The sequence below is a fragment of the Aspergillus alliaceus genome (genome assembly GCF_009176365.1).
Source record: "Aspergillus alliaceus strain CBS 536.65 unplaced genomic scaffold BDW43scaffold_3, whole genome shotgun sequence".
Classification (NCBI taxonomy): domain Eukaryota; kingdom Fungi; phylum Ascomycota; class Eurotiomycetes; order Eurotiales; family Aspergillaceae; genus Aspergillus; species Aspergillus alliaceus.
The window spans coordinates 594,434-614,490 of NW_022474686.1; the positions used below are offsets into that span (position 1 = coordinate 594,434).

Sequence of the window (20,057 nt, forward strand, 5' to 3'; positions counted from 1 at the left end):
TGCAACTGCCTTTTGGTACCTAAGGTCCCCGCGGATGAGCCGGGCGATGGTGGCAGAGGATTCCATGGATTATAATGTTGGGTAATAAAAAAAAGCGAAAAATCTACCATTCTAGACTCGTCTTTTCATCATTGAAGTCAGGGCAATGCAACCAAAAGGGTCTAGTCTTCCGAAGGGATCCTGACGCTAAACCCAGACAGGGGCTGACGTGCCACCGTTATCGATAAGCCCCCGGACCCTGTGGAAAGATCATACGCAAGTCGTCACGTCACTCTCGGCCTCCGGTGGGCAGTGATTACTCTTAGATGACTGTTCTCGCTCAATAAAATTTCTCTGCTAAATCTTCTTCTCTTTCCTGTCCTCTCCTACTTCTTCTTCTCAGATAAACTCGTCTCTGTCAACTTCATATCATCGGATTGCACTTAAGACCCTTTTCGTGAGGTTCTACTATTTTCAATACCTAGCCCCACATCGGATCGTGACACTAAACGCACTATCGCAATAGCGTCGGGGTGCTATCACCTACCTGCATACACCTATCCAACTCTATTCAGCCATCTGAGCTGTCAGTAGACTGGCCTCGCTTTTATTTTACGGCACCTTCACCGTCTATTCGAAAAGATGTCCTCCGCCGGCGAGGCGATCTATATGACACCCTACTCACCCTATCCTTCTCACCAGCAGCAGCGGGAGATGGAACTGAACATGAACAATGCCTACTGCCGCTTCCTCTCTCCTTCACCAACCCGCCAGTCACTTCGGCGTCAGCGATCCTCTTCTATCCCTTCCGTCTATTTCGACGGATACCTCGAGCACGTCCCTGTTGAGCCAAGAAGAAGACGCGAGTGCCCTAGCTACTATAGCCAGCACTCCCGCCGCCAGTCTCGCGGAACACGACGCACGACGAGGTATTCTCGGGATAGTCAGCTTGTTAATCCTGATATCATCGACCGCTTGGATAGTGCCAGCTTTTATCAGTATCATCACGAAGGACCCTACGATGCGGTTTACCCTGAAAGAAATATCGACAGCAAAGCGAGCCCGATCGAGGCCGTCAAAAGAACGAACGCAGAAGCCTTGAAAGCCACCCCAGAGGATAAGATCAAAGACTGCATCAACAGTCATCGTCCTCTCGATGGCGTGGCTTTCTACCCCCCTGGAACGATAGATCGGGAAGGACAAACGTACAACTATGAGGAAGGTACCAATATGATGAACGATTATGGTAATTTTATGCGTTGCCCCGGCATGGTGAGTTACCTATCTTGCCCATTTGCTTCGTCATGATCAAACATTAATCTCTTTGCAGAAATTCACCGATGAAGATTTCAAGAATGATCCATTCTACAACACACCCCTACCGAAGCCTTTCGCCTCCCTCAGAAAGGCACTGAGTCTGCGTCGTCGCAGCCGCAGGGATACTCAATAAGCTTGGAATCAATTTCTCCGCTTTCGAAATTTTAATTAAGGGATATATAAAGGATCATGATGTTATAAAGGACTAGGATGTCAGGGATTTGGACATTACAATGTGATACCTCATGTTTTATATTTTCTTCAGCATTATGATAGGGACGAATGGGTTGATTTACGGTTATGTTCGGAGTTTTGGGAAACGAGATGTCATTTACCCTGCATGTTGTCCGACTTTCTGTATTTAAATGTCTGTCAAGTTCAGATGTGCTTCTTCCTACGGCCGTTGGACTTGACCGCGGTCATGAATGGACATTTTTTTTAATGTTGATTCGACCTGTTCCTGTACTGAATGCCCATCAGAGAACCCGCTGGACGTACTTCATCCTCTCGGGTGTCGCATCTATACATTCGATAGAGTGACTTTACACAAACAAATAAACCTGTTTGTGCCGCTAGGAGTGACAACACATTCGACCGAGGCAATATACAAATCCCAGAGCATTACCATTAGTATCTTAATACCTCCCACTCAAGTAAAGTTATGCTACTCCGTACTGTGCTATTGAGTTTAATGTAAATAATCCCAACTAAGGAGGCAAAAATGAAGCGCGATAATGCATAACAGCGGAACAGCGTACGCATATATGTATACTAGATTCTGTCGGAGTCTCGATGCTGTAGCTCACCCTTGCATATCCCATATATTAGCAAGTCATTAATACGCCCAACCTTGCAGATGGTCATTTACATATAGACAGTATTACTCTCCTTAGTAGCCAAAGGTAGATAGTTGTGTATTATTATTATTATTTAAAAAAAACTTTTGGTCGTCCACCTTCCCTTGACCCCATCCCCTCAACCCAAAAATAGTAACACCATCTCCTTTAAGGTCCGTACAGACTTGGTGTGTTATAGCATTATGACAAGTTCCCTGGAGCAAATATGAATGCACCGAGCATGGAGGGCCCTTCATGATGATAAGCTCTTAGGGCTGGATTGTCTCCACGCGACGCCAAGATATTGGGAGCGGGGGAGGACGCTCATTGCGCTAAAGTGTATATGCGCACGCTAGGAACAACATGGGTGACAATAAGGCTGGTAGGGGTTGATACCATCCGAGAAAAAGAAGTATCACACCATTACATAGCTAGATAGCACGCTATATTTCCTACCCATCTAGATAAATAGTCTTTCCTGTTCAGGAGCTAGATAATCGTGTGACTTGCACAAGGACTATACACGATATTGTTAAGCGCAATGAGAGCATAAGGGATATTTGCCTAAGCACTTGAGCGTCAACTATGCTTTATTTTTATTCTATTACCTGGGATTCAATTACACCAAAGGGTTCTTGTTAAGCATGGGGTAGATTATATAGGCCGGGATTACGCGGTAAGTACTCCCATTACGGCGTGGTGACCTTAATCTTCTAATTATGATTACAGGTCGCCGAATAATTTCACGAGGTAGGATTCTTCTCTCTGATTGTTATTCCGATTACTAGTTAAATAAGATCGTTATGTGTCATCCTTATTATTATTGTCTCACTTTAAACTGAAACCACCAGTGAGTACAAGTCTTTGTTCGAATATAATGGGGCGACCAAATGAAGGTGCATCAGGAAAAGGCTTGGCGCGTGTTATTGATAATCATCCGACGATTGTCATGCAACTCCGCCACCAAGGACAGCTTGTCAACTTCTCTCGTGCTGCGCCTTCATAACTCATCCAATCCGCTCGTTCCGTCCTTGAAATTTCTTGGTCGCATTACATCTTATTGAACATTTTCATATTTATTATCCCTTTTTTTAAAAAAAAACTACAATACACATACAGCAGTCAGTGGACTATTACCGAGAGAAGATCATGAGTTTAAGACTTGTGTGATCTGATTGACAATCTTGAGGCCCACTGTTCGTGATTTTCATGTGAACAACCAAGAGACACCAATTTTCTATCCCCTATACATTCATTTATAACCGGCTTTCTTGCACGTCATACTGTGAATAAAATTATGCATTCTGCAGCCAAGGGATTTTATTTGGCTGTGTTTGCCTTCCTGAGCCTCACGAATGCCGCCTCTCATACGGAATCAAGTCTGCAACATGGCCATGATGCCTGCGCTGTGAGTTAAACCTCTGAAACCTGTTCCGAGATTGCTCTCGGCGCTCTCCAGAAACTAGCTTTGCTAATATGCTGTCTTCTTGTCTAGATTGACCCCAAAGCCACGGTTTCAGATGCTTGCGTTTCCTATACCACCATTGACTCGCTGAACGATAAAGTTTACCCTCTCCTTCAATCCATAACCCAAGACACCGACTTCTTCTCATATTATCGCCTAAACCTCTTCAACAAAGTCTGTCCTTTCTGGTCAGATGAGAATAGCATGTGTGGCAACATCGCATGCGCCGTTACTACCATCGAGGCGGAAGAGGATATCCCGCTACCCTGGCGCGCGGAAGAGCTAAGTAAGCTCGAGGGTCCCAAAGCTGGTCATCCTAGCCCTGGGCTTCGGGGGCAGCGTCCCGGCGACCGACCCCTCCAGGGTATGCTGGGAGAAGACGTCGGAGAAAGCTGCGTGGTCGAGTATGATGATGAGTGCGACCAGCGAGACTATTGCGTTCCAGAGGACGAAGGGGCGAGCGGCAAAGGTGACTATGTCAGCTTGCTAGATAACCCGGAGCGATTCACGGGGTATGCAGGAATGGGAGCCCACCAGGTTTGGAACGCTATCTACCGTGAGAATTGTTTCCTGAAGTCAACACCGCAACAGTTAGAATTGTCTCCGAACCCTCAATTTGGAGGGCTTCAGGCGGCCAATGACTTGCGCAACGTCCTCCAAAAGGAGCTCAAGCGCACTGAGGGATTGCCGCTGGACAATGAGTGCCTCGAGAAGCGTGTCTTCCACCGGGTTATCAGCGGCATGCATGCGTCTATCTCCACACATCTCTGCTGGGACTATTTCAACCAGACTACTGGTCAATGGAACCCGAACCTACATTGTTTCAAGGAAAGACTGCATGACCACCCAGAGCGCATCTCGAACTTGTACTTCAACTATGCATTGGTGTCCCGTGCCGTCGCGAAACTGCGAAAGCATCTCGAGAACTACACTTACTGCACCAGCGACCCTGTGCAAGACGCAGACACCAAAGAGAAGGTATCCCTCTTGACCTCTGCCCTTGCCAACCGGCCGCAGATCTTCGACGAGAACTTGATGTTCCAGGATCCAAGCGCCATCGGACTGAAGGAAGACTTCCGCAACCGATTCAGGAATGTGAGCCGCTTGATGGACTGTGTTGGATGCGATAAGTGCCGGCTATGGGGAAAGCTACAGGTTAACGGATATGGCACTGCTCTGAAGGTCTTGTTTGAGTACGACGAAACTAAGAATGGAGAAAACCCTCCTTTACGGAGGACAGAGCTTGTGGCTTTGGTCAATACTCTGGGTCGCATCTCTCACAGCGTCGCAGCTATTAGAAGTTTCCACCGCGCTATGGATGTGCGTGATGGCGAGACTCTTACAATTCCTGCTGACGTGTCGTCGGTCAAGAACCCCGAGGGCAAGAGAACTCGACGTCTTGTCAAAGACGGTGGTTCGACTTTCTACTACGAGGACGATGAGGACGATTTTCAGTATCTTACTGAAAAGCTACCCTGGGAGCGGAGGCCCCGAAACGAAGATGACGGCTTTCTGGACGACCTCAGTTCCGAGTTTGAAGTCTTCTGGAATACGTTCGTCTACGTCTTGAGGAGCTGGGCTCGTATTCCCCAAACTATGTAAGTCAATACCTAGCACAAAAACAACACCTAGGCTGCTAACAGTCATACCGTACAGATTTGAAATCACTGTGCTAGAGTTAAACCGAGTCTGGAATTATTGGCTAGGTCTTCCTGTGCCGCCGCGATCGTGGAAGATTCAACGACCGGTGCAGCCGGGCATGCAGAGTCGCGATGAGCTATAACCGGAGTATTTTACAGCATATACATTTTGGTGACTGGGTTGTTGATGGATCATTTGACTGTACTATAATAGCAGAGGCTCTCTTCATTGGCGTTTTCAGGCGTTGTTAACTACCAACGGGTGCACAGATTTGGAGTTATAGGGTGGATCACATCAACTCTGGATATTAGATCTGCTTTGAGACTTTTTGACCAAGCATCATTAGATCGAATTGATATCAATATTACTGAAGGTAATTTGGATAGGATTGCCTCATTCTAGAACTTCGTTCTTGGCTAGCATATGAATCAGCCAGATTTCGGATTTCGCTCGGAGTTTCCCGTCGGCAAGCATCCTGGGAGCCTCGGCATTTCCGGGCACATGCACCCGCCGGGCTTTTTGATTTCTCCTCCTTTGCGCCTCCACCGCTCTCTGACCCCATCTCCACCTAATTCCATTCAACTCTCCTCGACTCTTCTCTTTCCCCATTTCCAAGGCCACGCTATCTCCATCACCCTTAGTACGAAGGGCCCTACTAATCATCTTCGCTTGGGTCGATCTCGATGCGAGGGTGCTGATTGACTATCTCCGATACACTTATGGCGTCGGTTTCGCCACCCAAACCGTGGGAGAGAGCAGGTGCCGCTGCTGGTGGTAAGTCATTAATGAACTATCGATTTATGTGTCTCTCTTGACTTGAACTCACGCGCGAATTTACTAGGGAACGCATTGTCTGCATCGACTACCGCCCCTTCTGTTATGACTCCCACAACAACCACCTCGGCCGCGCCGGCCGCGACATCTACAACCGCCTCATCATCTACCGCCCCCGACCTTCCCTCTCGTCCTAATTCATTAAATACAGTGGTAAATCGTACTGCATCCAATTATTCGCCGTACGGTGCCTCCCGCTTCGGAGCAAGCCCGTATGGAGGAGGGTATGGCGGCTATGGCTCATACTCCTCGCCATATTCCCGCTTTGGCACTATGGGGTCAATGTACGGAGGTTATGGTGGCATGTACGGTGGAATGGGAGGCATGGGGGGGATGGGGGGGATGTACGGTGGCATGCCTGCAGATCCCAACGATCCCAACAGCTTGACCAATTCTTTCAGTCAAAGCACACAAGCTACATTTCAGATGATTGAAAGCATTGTGGGCGCGTTTGGTGGATTCGCGCAGATGCTTGAAAGCACTTATATGGCGACTCATAGCTCCTTCTTTGGTAAGTTACTATTATCTACCCTGACCAGCGGTCAAGGTTTAGCCTTACTAATACTTTTGGTCAGCTATGGTCTCTGTCGCAGAGCAGTTTGGAAATCTGCGTAACACCTTGGGCTCGGCCCTCGGAATTTTCACTATCATTCGGTGGTTTAAGACATTGATCGCTAAGATCACCGGTCGTCCTCCGCCAGCGGACGCTACTTCTCTGACACCCACCGCATTTGCGGCATTTTTGCACGGTCGGAGTTCTCCGGCTACCCTTCCGGACGGTTCCCCCGCACCACCAAAACCATCGAAGAAGCCATTTATCATGTTCCTAGTTGCCGTATTCGGCCTTCCCTACCTGATGAGTAAGCTCATCAAGGCACTTGCCCGTTCACAAGAAGAACGTCAAAAGCTCATGCTAGGGCCAAACGGCGAACCCCTGCAGCAGGCACCATTAGATCCATCGAAACTCGACTTCTGTCGGGTATTGTACGACTACACCCCTGAGACTCAGGAGAGCAATGGCATTGACTTGGCCGTGAAGAAGGGCGACATCGTCGCTGTTCTCAGCAAGTCAGATCCCATGGGTAATGCGTCTGAATGGTGGCGCTGCCGCGCTCGAGACGGCCGTGTTGGGTACCTGCCCGGGCCATATCTGGAGACAATTCAGCGGAAACCACAGCAGCAAGCGATCACATCGGGCAGCGAAGCCGGCAGCCGTGCCAACAGCATGCAGGCTAGTGTCTCGAAAGACATAACGGCTGACGAGAAGAAGCCTGAGCTCAAAGGAAAGATGGGTGACATCTCTCCGGAAAGTTTCCAGAAGAGTGCTTTTTACTCGTAATGCCTGAGCGGGTGTGATAAGCCCTGCGTTCTTTCTTAATTATATCATTAGTCCACGAGCAGGAGTTCATGTCGTGTTAACTCTCCTGCCGCATGGATCTTACTACTAATGGGCGGGACCTTATGACTACTTCACTTCACTACTGGATATTCGAGCGTTGGGTGCTTAGAGGTATACGGACTCTTTCATGTTCATCTCTCTTTTCTTTTTTCTCGCGTGTTTCGTGTTCTACGTTTTCAGCGGCCAGATGACTATTTATATCATTTACCACTTCATACCGTGTACAGATTACCATCTTTCCTTCTGTTGGCAAGACAAAAATTGATCGGTTGATAAGAGAGCTTCATTTCACCCCCCATCCTTTTACAGAATAACACTTGTAACCAAACACTAAACACCGAGCCACCCAAAAAAAGCCCCAAATTCCAACCTCATATAAGAAAATCACCATAATCGGACCAGTTCAACTACACCTATTAGCCGAGAATCGAGTCTAAAGGATGGGATATATGTGCCGAAATGGAATATGGAATTGATCAGATCGGTGGCGAAATACGATACTTGCTAACTATGTACATATATACATACTCCTAGTACATTTGATAATGGCGATTACATACGTATGTACATATGGCATGAACATGCGGACTCATAGATCAACTTGGTACTTAAGTATGTGTATCGCTCATTGTGGACATACTTACTATATATAGTCTGGCTAGGAGGGAAAACGTCTATATGTGAAAAGTGAAAAGTTAAGTACGAAAGTATTCGTTCATCAATTAGGAATTACTGTACTGTACCACTAGTTCACTATTACGTTCAGCTCGAGATACCAAATGAGTTAGGTTGATTATAATAAGTACCAGCACGGAGTACATATTACTCCCACTCTATCACCCAAAGCAACATATATATACTCCGTCCATATGTACATATACAAGTAAGTGTCCAGCACCAACTACTAAAATACCGTAGCCTAGTCCACACCCGACCCTATCCGACCTTTTCTTTTCTAGAAACCAACCAAACCAGATGATATAGTCACGGGGGAGTGAAAAAAACAAAAGGGAGGGCCGCGCCAACCAGGACTATTCGCTTACGTCGTTTATGGCGAGAACCAGGTAGGTGGCGAAAATGTAGAAGCAGGTATTGAGGATTATATTTATATTTATGTTTATGTTTATGTTTACTTAGTGGCTTGATACAATGAGTTAGTGTGGCAGTGACTGCACTGCGGCTTACGATTTGAAAAGTGAGTGTTTCCTCTTTTAGAACGGGCCGCAAAAGTACCGATGGTAGTATTCGGTATGCACTTTGCTTTTTTTACTTTGTGATCGTCTGCTGGACGATCACTCCGGATTTGGGATCTTGTCGATTGGATTACATCATGGTGCTTGCAGTTTGCAGGTTTGATGCCCGACATAATAGTACTTTTTTTTAATGGCTGGGGTTATTGTGAATGAAACAGATTTATACCTTGGGGGTTTTTGACGGTTTGTTGGGGAATTATGGGGTCGAAGGATGTGATTGCTGCGAGACACGGACGTATGTATTGTTGGGGGTTGAACTCTGGTATTTGCAAGGGCCTGGGCGTAGAAACTAGTGACAAAGTACGAGAGACCTCCAAAGGCAAATTATATAGAGATCAACTATCCAGTCATAGGCGACGTTGGGATCTGAAACCACCGGCTCTGGCGCTTTGATCGACAGCTGGACTCGAGTCAAGAGACTTACGCCAACACCCAATCGGGAAAGGAGGTGGAATCCTTTCCCCATCTCTCATAGCCTCGGTGTAACTGATTCAGGCGCGGATATCGTTTCCGTCCTGGTCGGTAGGCTGCTTGTGTGCTATTAGTCAGTTCCTCTAGACAGGGGTGGATTTGTCGTTTGTCTGTTCGAGTGGCAAATGCCCTTGTTGACCGGCGATCGAGTCGTAATCGTGTGGCCTTGTTACGCAGTAGTTTTATGGACACTTCAGATGTTATTCATATGGTTGACAGCAAATATCATATATTCCAGGGCCCAACAAATCCCTCAATTCATTTCTCTGCCAGTGTTGAGGTCTGATCGGACTAGGAAGGTGTTGATGTTCCTTGCCCCTGTACCTTATTTGGCGATGCGGTGACCGCGAACCATTTCACGGGGGATTGTTGCCATCGTGGTAAGGGCTTGCGGCTCCTTTCATATGTCCTCAAAATTCCTTTTGGCCCCTTTGGTTTCGGACTATTCTGTGGATGCCAGCCTAGCCCCCCAGTATACCATCGTAATTTCCGGCAGTACGAGGTACGGATCGCTTTGTTGTATTGTAGTGAGTTGGGACGGTGCTTCCCTTTTCAAGTCAGGGTCTCTCGGTGTCTCATCATATATCAGTCTTCCGTTTAGATATGATACACGGAAGTTGGGCGGTGCTTTTATGTGGAAGAATAGTAGCTGCAACTCTCAGTAAGCCTCAAATAGGCACATCTGTACCCCGCAAGGCCCATGTATTTGCCTTATCAAATGTAAGCGAGCTTGTCTCGTGTGCGTGCGTTATCCTGTGTGTTGCATGGATGAGATGTCGTGGAGCTGCTAAGGGCGGCACGGTCCGAGCCGCTGTTGTACGGAGCACATCCAACAGTGGCAGGGGTCATAGAGACTAACTGGAAGTGTCATTGTGGTGTACCTGCTGCATTGTATGGTCGGTAATTAGTCCTAGAGGAAGGTACTAGATTGTCGAATGCATTGTCTGATAGGCCTATAGCGTCCTTGCGATGGAGATTCCGTGCAGCAGCACATACGGAACGGTATAGATAGTTTGGACCCTTCCGAGATAGTGGTGAGTTAGCTGCAGTATCCTTATAGATCCAAATGACATATTTTGAAAGTAACTTATCGGTACTGAATAGGGGCCCAGTGAAACAAGACGTTTGGATAGGGACAGCAGGTACTTCATCATCGATCCGAACTCTTGTCACCATGGAACCCCGTATACCTTGGTTTTTTTTTTTCATTCAAGGGAATACCATAACATACACCAGACGTTTCCCGGTTTGTTCAAACCATAGATGCTCTATATAGACGTGACACTGAGCAATAAAACAGAAAATGAGAGGAAAAAAGAAAGGAAAAGAGAAACAAACAAACATAGGCTCAGATGTTAAATGCAGAGGAAGGAAGTGTTACAGAACTGAGGAGACTGCGTGCTTAGGAATGAAGTGACTTTGAGATAACAAAGGGTGAAGTAGGAGAATTTGAGTTGATAATATTCAAGGATGAACCAAGAGGCTCGGCAACTCCTCACACTTCGTTTCCAGATAATCTGTGCCGCTTATATTAGTGGAGTACGGTTCTCATCGTCATTAGGGTATATAAATCCGGCCATCGAATCCTCGAGGGTCTGATGGAGAGCGAGGAGACGATTTTGAAAAGAATCGAGTTCCTTCCACGACACGTCTTCCGCAGTTTTTGGTGTATCGTTTGGTAAACTGGGACTGTATGTAGTCGTCAAAGATTGGGTGTCGTCCACCTCAGAAGCAGGGGTTTGTTCTATTTTTAGCTTGTCGTTACCTGTGTTTTGATTAACCAAAGTTTCTCTGTGCAAGCTAGAACTCACGAAGCTTTATATAGCTTCCACGGGTAGTATTAGTTAAGGAAAAGGATGGGAACATCTCACAGTGAGGTGACATTGCCTCCGGCAGAGGAGACAAGGTCGAACTCCTGTCTCTAGCATCAGGCTCGGGAGTATAGCAACTCATATCAGATGGAGTATCTGGCTCTGTATGAACAGCTGGAGCAACAGATATCTGATCATAGAGGAGCAACCTACCAGGCTCTGGACTTGATCGGTGGGTGTGTGATTGGGGTTCGGATTGGGGCTGAGGCTGAGGTGGAGACTGGGACTGGGACTCGGCGCGAGGTTTGTTGTCCCAGTGAGTGCCGTATCTACGGACAAAGCGTGCGATACGCTTGGAATCCACTTCTTGGCCACCGACTCGAAACCCAGTTTGCTTTCCCCGGGCAGCTCGTTTCTGTTGCTTCCGAATCATCACATGGACTTCTTTGGCTTTGATATTTTTCCGAACATGCCAGGCTGCCAGTCGATCTTTGTATTGTTTTTCACTGCGAGGCTTATGCGTTAGGGGTGTCTTTTAATAGCTCCGATTCGACCTCTCAAAAAAGAAAAGGTGCAAGACAAACAGAAGTTTCAGAAAAAGAAAAGCAAAAAATAAGAAGAATAAGAAAAATAGAAATTAAAAAAATAAAAATAAAAATAAAAGTAAAACAACAACAACAACGACGGCAGACAGAAACACTGTGAATCCAATCTCAAGCTAGCTAACAGGCAAGAAATTCGGTCTTGAGGTTTACATAGAGCACATCAAAGGCGTCGATGATGGCAACAGAGGTTGGATCTTGAGATTAAACTAGAAGATAGAAGGGAAAACAGGGTCGAGAGGAAAGGAAAGGGGAGGTCAGTACGATGCATGAAACTTATAATCACGCTCCATAATTCTCTTCACATCTCTGAGCTTTAATTGATTGTCACGATAGAGTTGCTCGATAATCGGACGGTACTCGTGCCAGTCGTCGGATCTGCGGGGGCGAAAGATAGACGAGGAAGAAGACGGGGAAGGAGAAATAGCGGACGACGGAGGGATGGAACCATCCATCGTGAGCAGATCCCTAGGAAATACTATCACTCATACTCCTGCGCCGTTCCGCGAAGTGGAATCAACTATCTTAGGTGTCGGGAACGGGTTAAAGCGATGGAAGTTGTGGGGAGGGAAATCAAAAACGAAAAAAATGGGGGTATTGACGGTGAAAAGGGAAATGCGAAAGACTTTATGTAGTTACAAGAAATAAACGAAAGGGAAAGGAAAAAAAGAGTAAAAATGAAGCAGATAGGGGAGGCGTAAGTGGGAAAATAGTAGAAGGTAGTAAGTAGTAGTCGTAGTTGCGATGGTGGTCCAAGCTGCCGCAACTAGAAAAGGGTGGTCTAGTAAAGTAACGGAGTCAAGGCTTGGGGAAGTGGGAATTGGTAATAATTATAACGGTAAGTGATAATGGGGGGGAACAGGTGATGTATTGTATGTTATGTTATGTTATCTACAGTAAAAGTTAGTGATGGAAGAAGGAAAATTAGAAAATCAACGATTTCCAGGAAATCGAAAAGGAAAGAACAATACTAAGAATCAGACTAGCACTGAGACTGAGAAGTACTACTACAAAGTAGGAGGAGTATGCATGTGTCTAAGTATGTTATACGCCGTATGAATTGGCTCGAGCATTTTGGCCCTTCTTTTTTGGTCTTTTTGCAATTTAGTCTACTCTTATTCCGTATACATGTACATACACTCTTTTTTTTTTTTTTCTCCTCCCTCCGTCCCTCTCTCTTCCAACCATATATTGCCAGCAAATCAGAAAAGTGGAAATCCAGTCAGCTGTCATCTAAATACCACAAGAGTATAAATAAAAAGGAAGAGAACAAATCGTCGTACCGAAAGCCTTTCCCCCCAATACATACAGCAGAAATGTACATACTGACATAGTACGGTAGGACTTCCGGCCAACGGGGCAACCGAAGTGGTTCGCCCGCTCGGATACGGAGCAGCTAAACCTCCCAGAGAACTAGTGCTTCCAACTAATTAAAAGTACTGCTGCTGACTGGCAGGGCCGCCTGCCCTTTGCGGCGACTTGCTGCTTGGACCGACTGCGGGAGGCTCGTTCCCTGCTTCCCCGGGCCAATTGAGGTATAGCTGCTTGGGTCCGTGTACTTTTGTCACGTTCTGACCACTGCATGTACATGTAAGTACTTGTCTGTGCTTCCGCCAACGAAGTCCATAGTACCAAAGTCAAAGGAGCTAAGCAGTATCCAGAATTCCAACTGAATTGAACGGCCTGAGACAGAGACTAAAGAAGAAAAGGGGTTCAAAGGGAAGAAAGGAAGAAAAGAAAATGAAAGAAAGAGAAAAATAAGAAGGAAAATTTCTGGAATAAACCCAGAAACAACTATGCCTTATGCGGGTAATATTAATGGTAATACCATCAGCATGCTAATTACAGTTCAGCTGTCGATGAAATTTACATGTACAGATGTAGATTGAGAGGAGAAGTATTTTTAATCTACAAGAAGACATGATTGACATCAACTTGCCTATTATAGAAACGTTTAGAGGAAAGGGCACAAAAAAATTAAAAGTCGAAAATAATGGAAAAAAGAGAAAGGGCAAAAAAAAAAAAAAATAAAAGGAACAACAACAAATCCATATCCACCCGCGGACATATGTACTACTACTACTTTGTCTCGGGACAAAGAGAATACAAAACAACGGTCTTATATAACCTTCTCGCATGGATACTGGGCGACGAAAAAGAAAAAGAAAATAATACGGAGTAAAGAAGGAAGGAATTAAAATCCAACAGAAAAAAGTAACGAAAGGAAAAGAAACTGGTTTAATACTCCGTGGAAAATACAAGTACCACAGCCGAAGGTGATCACTTAGACTGCATACGCCATTTCTGCAGGTGCAACATTCGAGGATTATCATTGTCGGTTGTTAGATCACCAACTATCAAGGTTAGACCCTTCTTTTGGGCTTGACATTGTCCGAAGTGGACAGGGATCGGCTTTAGTATTCCTTTTCCTTTTGCCTCCGGGATCTTCAGGTATGATCTTTGAGTTATTCTACTATTAGATTTCGGAGTTTCTCACAGCGTCGTCAATAGATGAGAGAAAAGAAGAGTCAAGTAAATAAAGAAGAGGACCAATACCAAGGGCGCCTGGGACAGTTTTAAACCTGTATCTTTTAAAGTATATATTCATTTATTTATGCTACATACGTATCTCTTTTTCATCTGTTAATAATATATTTTTTCTTTTCCCTCCTTCACTTTGCCCTACCATCCCCCAAGAAAAATAGAAACGATCTTTTAATTTATTCAAGCCCTAATTGAGGAAAACGCTCGAGATGGTGTGGCAAAGTTCGGATCGCAAGTTGAGGCCTGAGCTTCTAACATCCCCCAAATTCTCCTCGCGATGGAGTTGCGATATCCCTATTAAGTTAGATTATAACGGCATCCATTATTATTGTATATTAAACGATTCTAGTTAGGAGTAGTCGCGAATCTGATTTCTATTGACCGATACGCTAGAGATCATGAGCACAGGGAACTTCGGCCCGGAATAGCACAGTTGGGGAATGATGATTTTTGAACCAAAGAGGAAATAATTAGAAGTGTTGGAAAAAAAGGTGGAAAAAGGACAAGTAAACATTACTGATACATTGACAAAGCATCCACCAAAGATTTGCAAATACATTTAAAAAGAAATTCCTGCTAAACCCTGTGCATTGCCTGCAGATGGTGAGAGTTTTTTCCCCTAATTTTTTTTTCTTTGGAGGGGGATTCTAAAGAGTGCTTTTAGGAACTTTACTCGACTCTAGGTTACTTTCTCGTCTAACTTCTAATTGCGTAGTATTTTGTAGTATTTTGTCTCTTCCATTCTTGGTCATGGCAAAAAGATCCACCACGCAGGAAGTAAGTCTAGGCTGTGCCCCGTCCTCGTTATAACAACAAAACATCCCAACAGGCCAATGAGCAGTCGACACCAGAAGATAATGTCTTGTGGGTGCGGCATGAAACATGGTCAATGTGGACAGTTGCCTTAGTATACTCCATATCAAACGCATCATGTCTACCTGAAGGAATTTCCCGCATCGAACCAACGCATCGAGCAATTAGTACTTCTGGTACTTTTGCCGCCCATAATCCTTCCAGTATGAAATGCAATGAACAATCCTGTCGAACTTTCTAGACATATTCGCGAATCATACTATGATGTGCTATAATCGCTTGTGCGATATGATGTGGCGCCCGTTGGGGCTCAAAAATTTCAAAGTTTAGAAGTCGTAATGCTCCGCCAATTGATTCCCAATCTTGTCTGACAGATCACATGTACAAGGGCAAAAGCATACCCGAGGGGGGATAGAGGAAGAGATTGTGTGTGCGTAGGTGTGGACTTCCCTGGCTCATGGAGACCAACACGCACCTGACAGTAAATGGCATCAGCATCCAGCGAGGGATGAGCGATCTGACTGTGAATGTATGGAGGCCGCGTCAAGAAGCATTCTCACAGGCCAGTTCCTGGTCCAAGTTGCCTTCGAAAGTGCGGTATTTCTAGCGCTTAGGTATTTAGAAGGTCATGAAACAGACTAGGAGACGTAGACATGCACATGATCCCAAGGATCATTTCGGACATTCTTATACTACCGTACATTCGCTTGTTCACATTTCTAGTTTGAAAATTTGCCAAAAAAGTTGAGACAGTCATAACCGATTCCAAAGGACTGTTATATCTTGAAGATCTAAAAAGGTAAGGGAAGTTGACAAGATATCACACCGAGGTTATTTTGTTTATTGCCCATCATATTGAACTATCACGCCCAGTCATGACGCCTATCACCCGCCAACCAACACGCTACATATTTAAGTATTGGTTTAGCAGTTGGAGATGCCTACTCTACAAAAACTTTCGAGGGACATATTCCGTACTATATCTATAAAATCCCTGTAGAGGGTTATCGGCTCTCTGGACTCAAAGGGACAATGTTAGATAGTTCGAATGCGTAATCAACTGCGAATAAGATAAACGCATGGGTTGGTCGAAGTAAGCCTGACAGGGAAAAGAAGGCAAGGAAGGGAGAGAGGGAGGAAAAAAGTCTGGCACCGGTTCCCGGTCCATATACAATAGTTCCCATAAACGTTAGCTTACATCAGGACTAGTGGAAGTCCGTTCTGCACCTACTTGGGTACAGATATGTGGACCCTAACGGTATGAAGCGGAGGAGGGGTTCACCATGGAGGCCCGCTCAGTATGACTCTGATGTTCAAATTGTCTCCTGATTTTCGAGTCATGATTGATCGCTCAGGACTCTTGCAAGTTTACAGAAACGCCCAAGCGAATACTACTTACTACATATGATACGTGATTTCCATGTCGCCTCACTATGCCTCACTATGGGACTCCTGAAAAATAGATAGCACCCTTTGCTTTTGTTTCGGACCGAAAGAAATTGCCCTATTGCGCAGCATGATCTATACGGATGGGGAAGAAGGTAGGGAGTATAGCTTCATCATATCGGAAGAAGAAAGAAGTATAGACTGGAGCAAGTTTTGTTAAGCGCCACTAGTCCATGGCAGGTTATCATGGTCAAAACATATGGTCTAGTTAGATATTTGATGGGATTAGTCGTGTCCCGTAATCCTAATCCATATGGGATCCAATTATCATCGCGTAGATTATGTTTAGTGAACGGAATCCTCCCGCGAAGTAAATGCAACTATAAGACTCTGTATTAATGATGAGGCGTAAGTAACTACCCTTACTAACCGCAGTCAACCAAGTTGTATCCAGTACAGTACATAACCGTACCGAAAAATTTGAATTTTTAGTTATCTTATTTTATTGTTTTTTTCCATGTAAAGAGCGAGGGGAGAGAAAGAGAAAAAAAAAAAAGGAAAAGAAAAAGGAAAAGGAAAACCCTTCATCTTTTCTCTCTCTAAAGGTACTAATTAATGTATGCTATAAATGTACGCTATAAATGTATGCTAAAGTACGCCCGAAGTATAGCCCAACCAAGATGTAAGGGCCAAGAAGTAACTAAAAATTAACAAGGCAACCTGACAGTTTACATTTGATATTCGATTCGGTGACCCTCCCCCCTTCCTCCGCAAGCCCTGGATGATTCGCAGAGAGAAAATGGCCCATTATATCGGCAGGACATCGAAACTCTGCTAACAGCGCCTCCATAAGGCACGTACTCGTTTGGGCTAAAACAGAAAAGAGCAGAAGGATTCTCCCGGCCACACGAGCCCGGGAGCGGGCCGAAACATTCCTAGTCGACGTGTAGGATCCACGCAACCGCCCTGTATAGCATCGACAGTCCCAGCGCCATGGATCTGTCGAACCCGAGTCGAGGTGGCTGCATCCTTAGTCTTCTTTGTTGTCATTACATGGGTATCCTTGTTTTGTCTTTCTCTTCTTTCGTGTGCCCTGTTGCTTGAGCATGACGACATAACTAAGCATGGCAGTTTTGTTTCGTGAAAGAAGCGCAAGAGACAAAGAGTCGGTATGCGCTGAGACGGATGTGGATAACGTCAACCCGTGTTCATTTGTCATGTGGATAGCGGACTGTCAGTTCGTCGCTTTTGGACAGGTTAAGGGATGATCTCCCGTCATTTTTACCCTGTCCAGATACCCAGCAGTGCACCTAAAAGCGAGCCCTGCCGTCACAAGACACATGCCTCGTTAGAGCCTGGGATTTCGTGCTCCCACTCCTACTACCTCTAGTGCTTTCGAAGAAACATGTTTTTTTGCTCTTTTACCCGCCCCTTCTGTATCCTGGGTCATGGTAGTGGTATAATCTGGCCAAGATCACAATAACTTCACAGTATTCTCAGAAAGAAATATAATATCGGTACGCATGTGGTTATAATGGCAAAAATGTACTTCATAATAGTGTCAATGATATGCAGTCTCAGCCAACGGCATAAGCAAAATGCAAGGGCGTTGGTGTCTCGCGTATGTTGGTTGCATGATTGTGAGTAGACAAGGTATACACTGTTTCCAACTCGAAGACCGGATGCTGTGGTCATCTTACTGTGACAATATGCACTGGACTCCGCTCTCTTACATCAGAATGAACGCTGGAGGCCGTCGAAAGGAGGTGCGTTATCCAAATTTGTCCATTGTATGGGTCACCAGAGTAAGGGTCATCGTCTGCTCGCAGTGATAGCCTGGTTCTAATGCTGGTTATGAATGTTATGTCAGTCGCGTTTTCCTATGGCTGAAACGCTTTTCGTCTCTTCCTATACTACAGAGTTATTTCTTTGCAGGACTGGCTGTTGTAAGTCTGGCTTGCTCACCAGCTGCGACAGCGGCAGCTGCGATGGAAGCAGAATTAGTGGAGCCAGCGCTAGCGACATTGCTTGCATGCGCTAACAAAAACTTGCAACAGGTCAATGTGTATTTGCAAGCACGAGTCCAAGTCTCATCGTTTTGGTTGAAACCAAGTTTGATACTCGCATCGCCAATTTTATCTCGTTTGATAACATATGGAAGCTTCAATCCCGGAGTGGTAATGCCGGTGTGACCTCGTCGATTCGAGGATACAGGAGCTGGCGTGTTCTCCACAAACTCCCCGAGTTGACGTAGACATTCCAGGAAAGCTACCATTCCTGCATCGAACCGGCGGTGAAGCCAAGGAAGATTAAGCGGCAGGTCACCGGAGGAGAATAAATCAAGGGTAGTAATCTTGGGTGCTGCTGATGGAGCCGTACTCCCACCAATCGTGGACTGCGCCGGCGATCCTCGAGGAAACTCAACCTTTTCGATTCTGGACATCGATCCCATCGGCTTGAGCTGATACCCTTGGAATTGAAAGCCTAATTTATCCGCGATCGTAGCCAGTAATAAGGCTGTCTGGCCCCACGCAGCGTTAATCTCCGGCCAGTCTACGGATGGGTTGGTCAAACGGCCAAGTCGCAAGCCATTGATAGTCCCAAAATATCCGTCATGGCCGATGCAGAAAGCATCATTGTAAACATTCGTCCTCTGCAGCCTTTCGAGCTGTCGCGAATCATGGTCGTATTTCATATTAAGAGCATCACGCTCATTCTGAAAATCGGCCAATGTTAGGGAAAAGGCATTGCGATCCCGCCAAAACTTTTCCTCTTCGAGATCTAATTCACGACCTTCTTCTTCGAGACCCGCTATCTCTTCATCCAATGCTGCTTTTTCCTGCTCCAAAGCTACAAGTTCTGCGAACGCAGCCTCCTCTGCCTCTAGCGTTTCCTTCAAAGACTTTTCAGCTGCCTCAAGCTCTTCAGCCGTCGGTACGGATGAATTTAGGTTTCGTAAGAATGAGATATATGCATCCCGCTCCTTCGTGGCATCCACTAGCCGTTTCTGTAGCCCGTCCACAAGCATTTCCGTACATTCAGTACAGATCGGATGGTCAATGTCAGAACGAGACGAAATGATTTCAAATAGGCGGCTTGTTCGTTCAACTTGGTCCGAAAACGATCCATCATCCTGTTCACGATCGATATTTTGAGCGCTGAATGATCGTTTGCCTTTTGAGGCGTTGTCGCCATTGACGCCAGTCGTCCCATGTGGTGGTCCAAGTTGAGATTCCGTGAGCATTACGAAGGACATGTTGCCGCTGTCGCCTCGTCCTAATCTAGGAGGATTATTCTGGTTGCCACCGACTTGACGAGGAGCTGGAATTGATCTTCGATAGGCTGGAGACGTAACTTTCCTGGACACTCGATCGTAAAGCTCGCGCCTTTCTTGGGGATATGAAGCCCTGGAGGAGCCAGACCCTTGCTCCGGTAAGGATTTACCTGTAGAGCCTAATGAGATTAGTTGTGCTGTAGGAGAAAACCAAGGTATGATCGGATGAGACTATACTGGTGAGCAGATCGAAGGCAGCTGGATTGAGCGACTCCAGAGAGCTGTCTAGCTTCAACTGGGTCCGACATTTTTGGCAATACATGTTGATGGATGTTTGAAGACCCCCTTCCATTCATTATGATGACAGGAGTGATCATATGTTTGAATGTTTGCTTGGATAGAATTAGGAATGATGTGCGGCAGGGGAAATCC

General features: G+C 45.8%; 4 protein-coding genes across 4 annotated transcripts; 2 read left to right on the top strand and 2 right to left on the bottom strand.

Annotated features, from left to right (window-relative positions):
- The first annotated feature begins 140 nt into the window (after positions 1-140).
- On the top strand, positions 141-2,162 carry BDW43DRAFT_261810 (uncharacterized protein). The gene is made up of 2 exons (XM_032040357.1): positions 141-1,251; positions 1,310-2,162. Exons 1-2 carry the CDS (start codon positions 622-624, stop codon positions 1,427-1,429), a joined length of 750 nt encoding a protein of 249 aa, XP_031905332.1. The 5' UTR covers positions 141-621; the 3' UTR covers positions 1,430-2,162.
- A 1,267-nt stretch (positions 2,163-3,429) lies between these two features.
- On the top strand, positions 3,430-7,411 carry BDW43DRAFT_296717 (ER oxidoreductin; the record flags this gene model as incomplete). Its single annotated transcript, XM_032044260.1, has 5 exons — positions 3,430-3,540; positions 3,628-5,195; positions 5,254-5,363; positions 6,080-6,583; positions 6,648-7,411. The coding sequence occupies 5 exons, from the start codon at positions 3,430-3,432 to the stop codon at positions 7,409-7,411; spliced, it is 3,057 nt and encodes a 1,018-aa protein (XP_031905333.1).
- A 3,219-nt stretch (positions 7,412-10,630) lies between these two features.
- Positions 10,631-12,543, bottom strand: BDW43DRAFT_117931 (Clr5 domain-containing protein). The gene is made up of 4 exons (XM_032038029.1): positions 11,873-12,543; positions 11,220-11,512; positions 11,067-11,162; positions 10,631-10,960 (listed from the first exon to the last, which is right to left on the bottom strand). Exons 1-4 carry the CDS (start codon positions 12,061-12,063, stop codon positions 10,722-10,724), a joined length of 819 nt encoding a protein of 272 aa, XP_031905334.1. The 5' UTR covers positions 12,064-12,543; the 3' UTR covers positions 10,631-10,721.
- A 5,729-nt stretch (positions 12,544-18,272) lies between these two features.
- On the bottom strand, positions 18,273-19,947 carry BDW43DRAFT_306358 (beclin 1; the record flags this gene model as incomplete). Its single annotated transcript, XM_032046009.1, has 2 exons — positions 18,273-19,804; positions 19,863-19,947. The coding sequence occupies 2 exons, from the start codon at positions 19,945-19,947 to the stop codon at positions 18,273-18,275; spliced, it is 1,617 nt and encodes a 538-aa protein (XP_031905335.1).
- Between the last annotated feature and the right edge of the window lie 110 nt (positions 19,948-20,057).

What these genes read in the sequence shown, in the direction of transcription:
- BDW43DRAFT_261810 (XM_032040357.1), top strand. Translation starts at nt 622, where the DNA reads ATGTCCTCCGCCGGCGAGGCGATCTATATGACACCCTACTCACCCTAT. An exon ending in TTATGCGTTGCCCCGGCATG is followed by an intron (nt 1,252 to 1,309) that starts GTGAGTTACCTA and finishes ATCTCTTTGCAG; the next exon opens with AAATTCACCGATGAAGATTT.
- BDW43DRAFT_117931 (XM_032038029.1), bottom strand. Translation starts at nt 12,063, where the DNA reads ATGGATGGTTCCATCCCTCCGTCGTCCGCTATTTCTCCTTCCCCGTCT. An exon ending in GATTATAAGTTTCATGCATC is followed by an intron (nt 11,513 to 11,872) that starts GTACTGACCTCC and finishes TAAGCCTCGCAG; the next exon opens with TGAAAAACAATACAAAGATC. An exon ending in CCGATCAAGTCCAGAGCCTG is followed by an intron (nt 11,163 to 11,219) that starts GTAGGTTGCTCC and finishes ATACAGAGCCAG; the next exon opens with ATACTCCATCTGATATGAGT.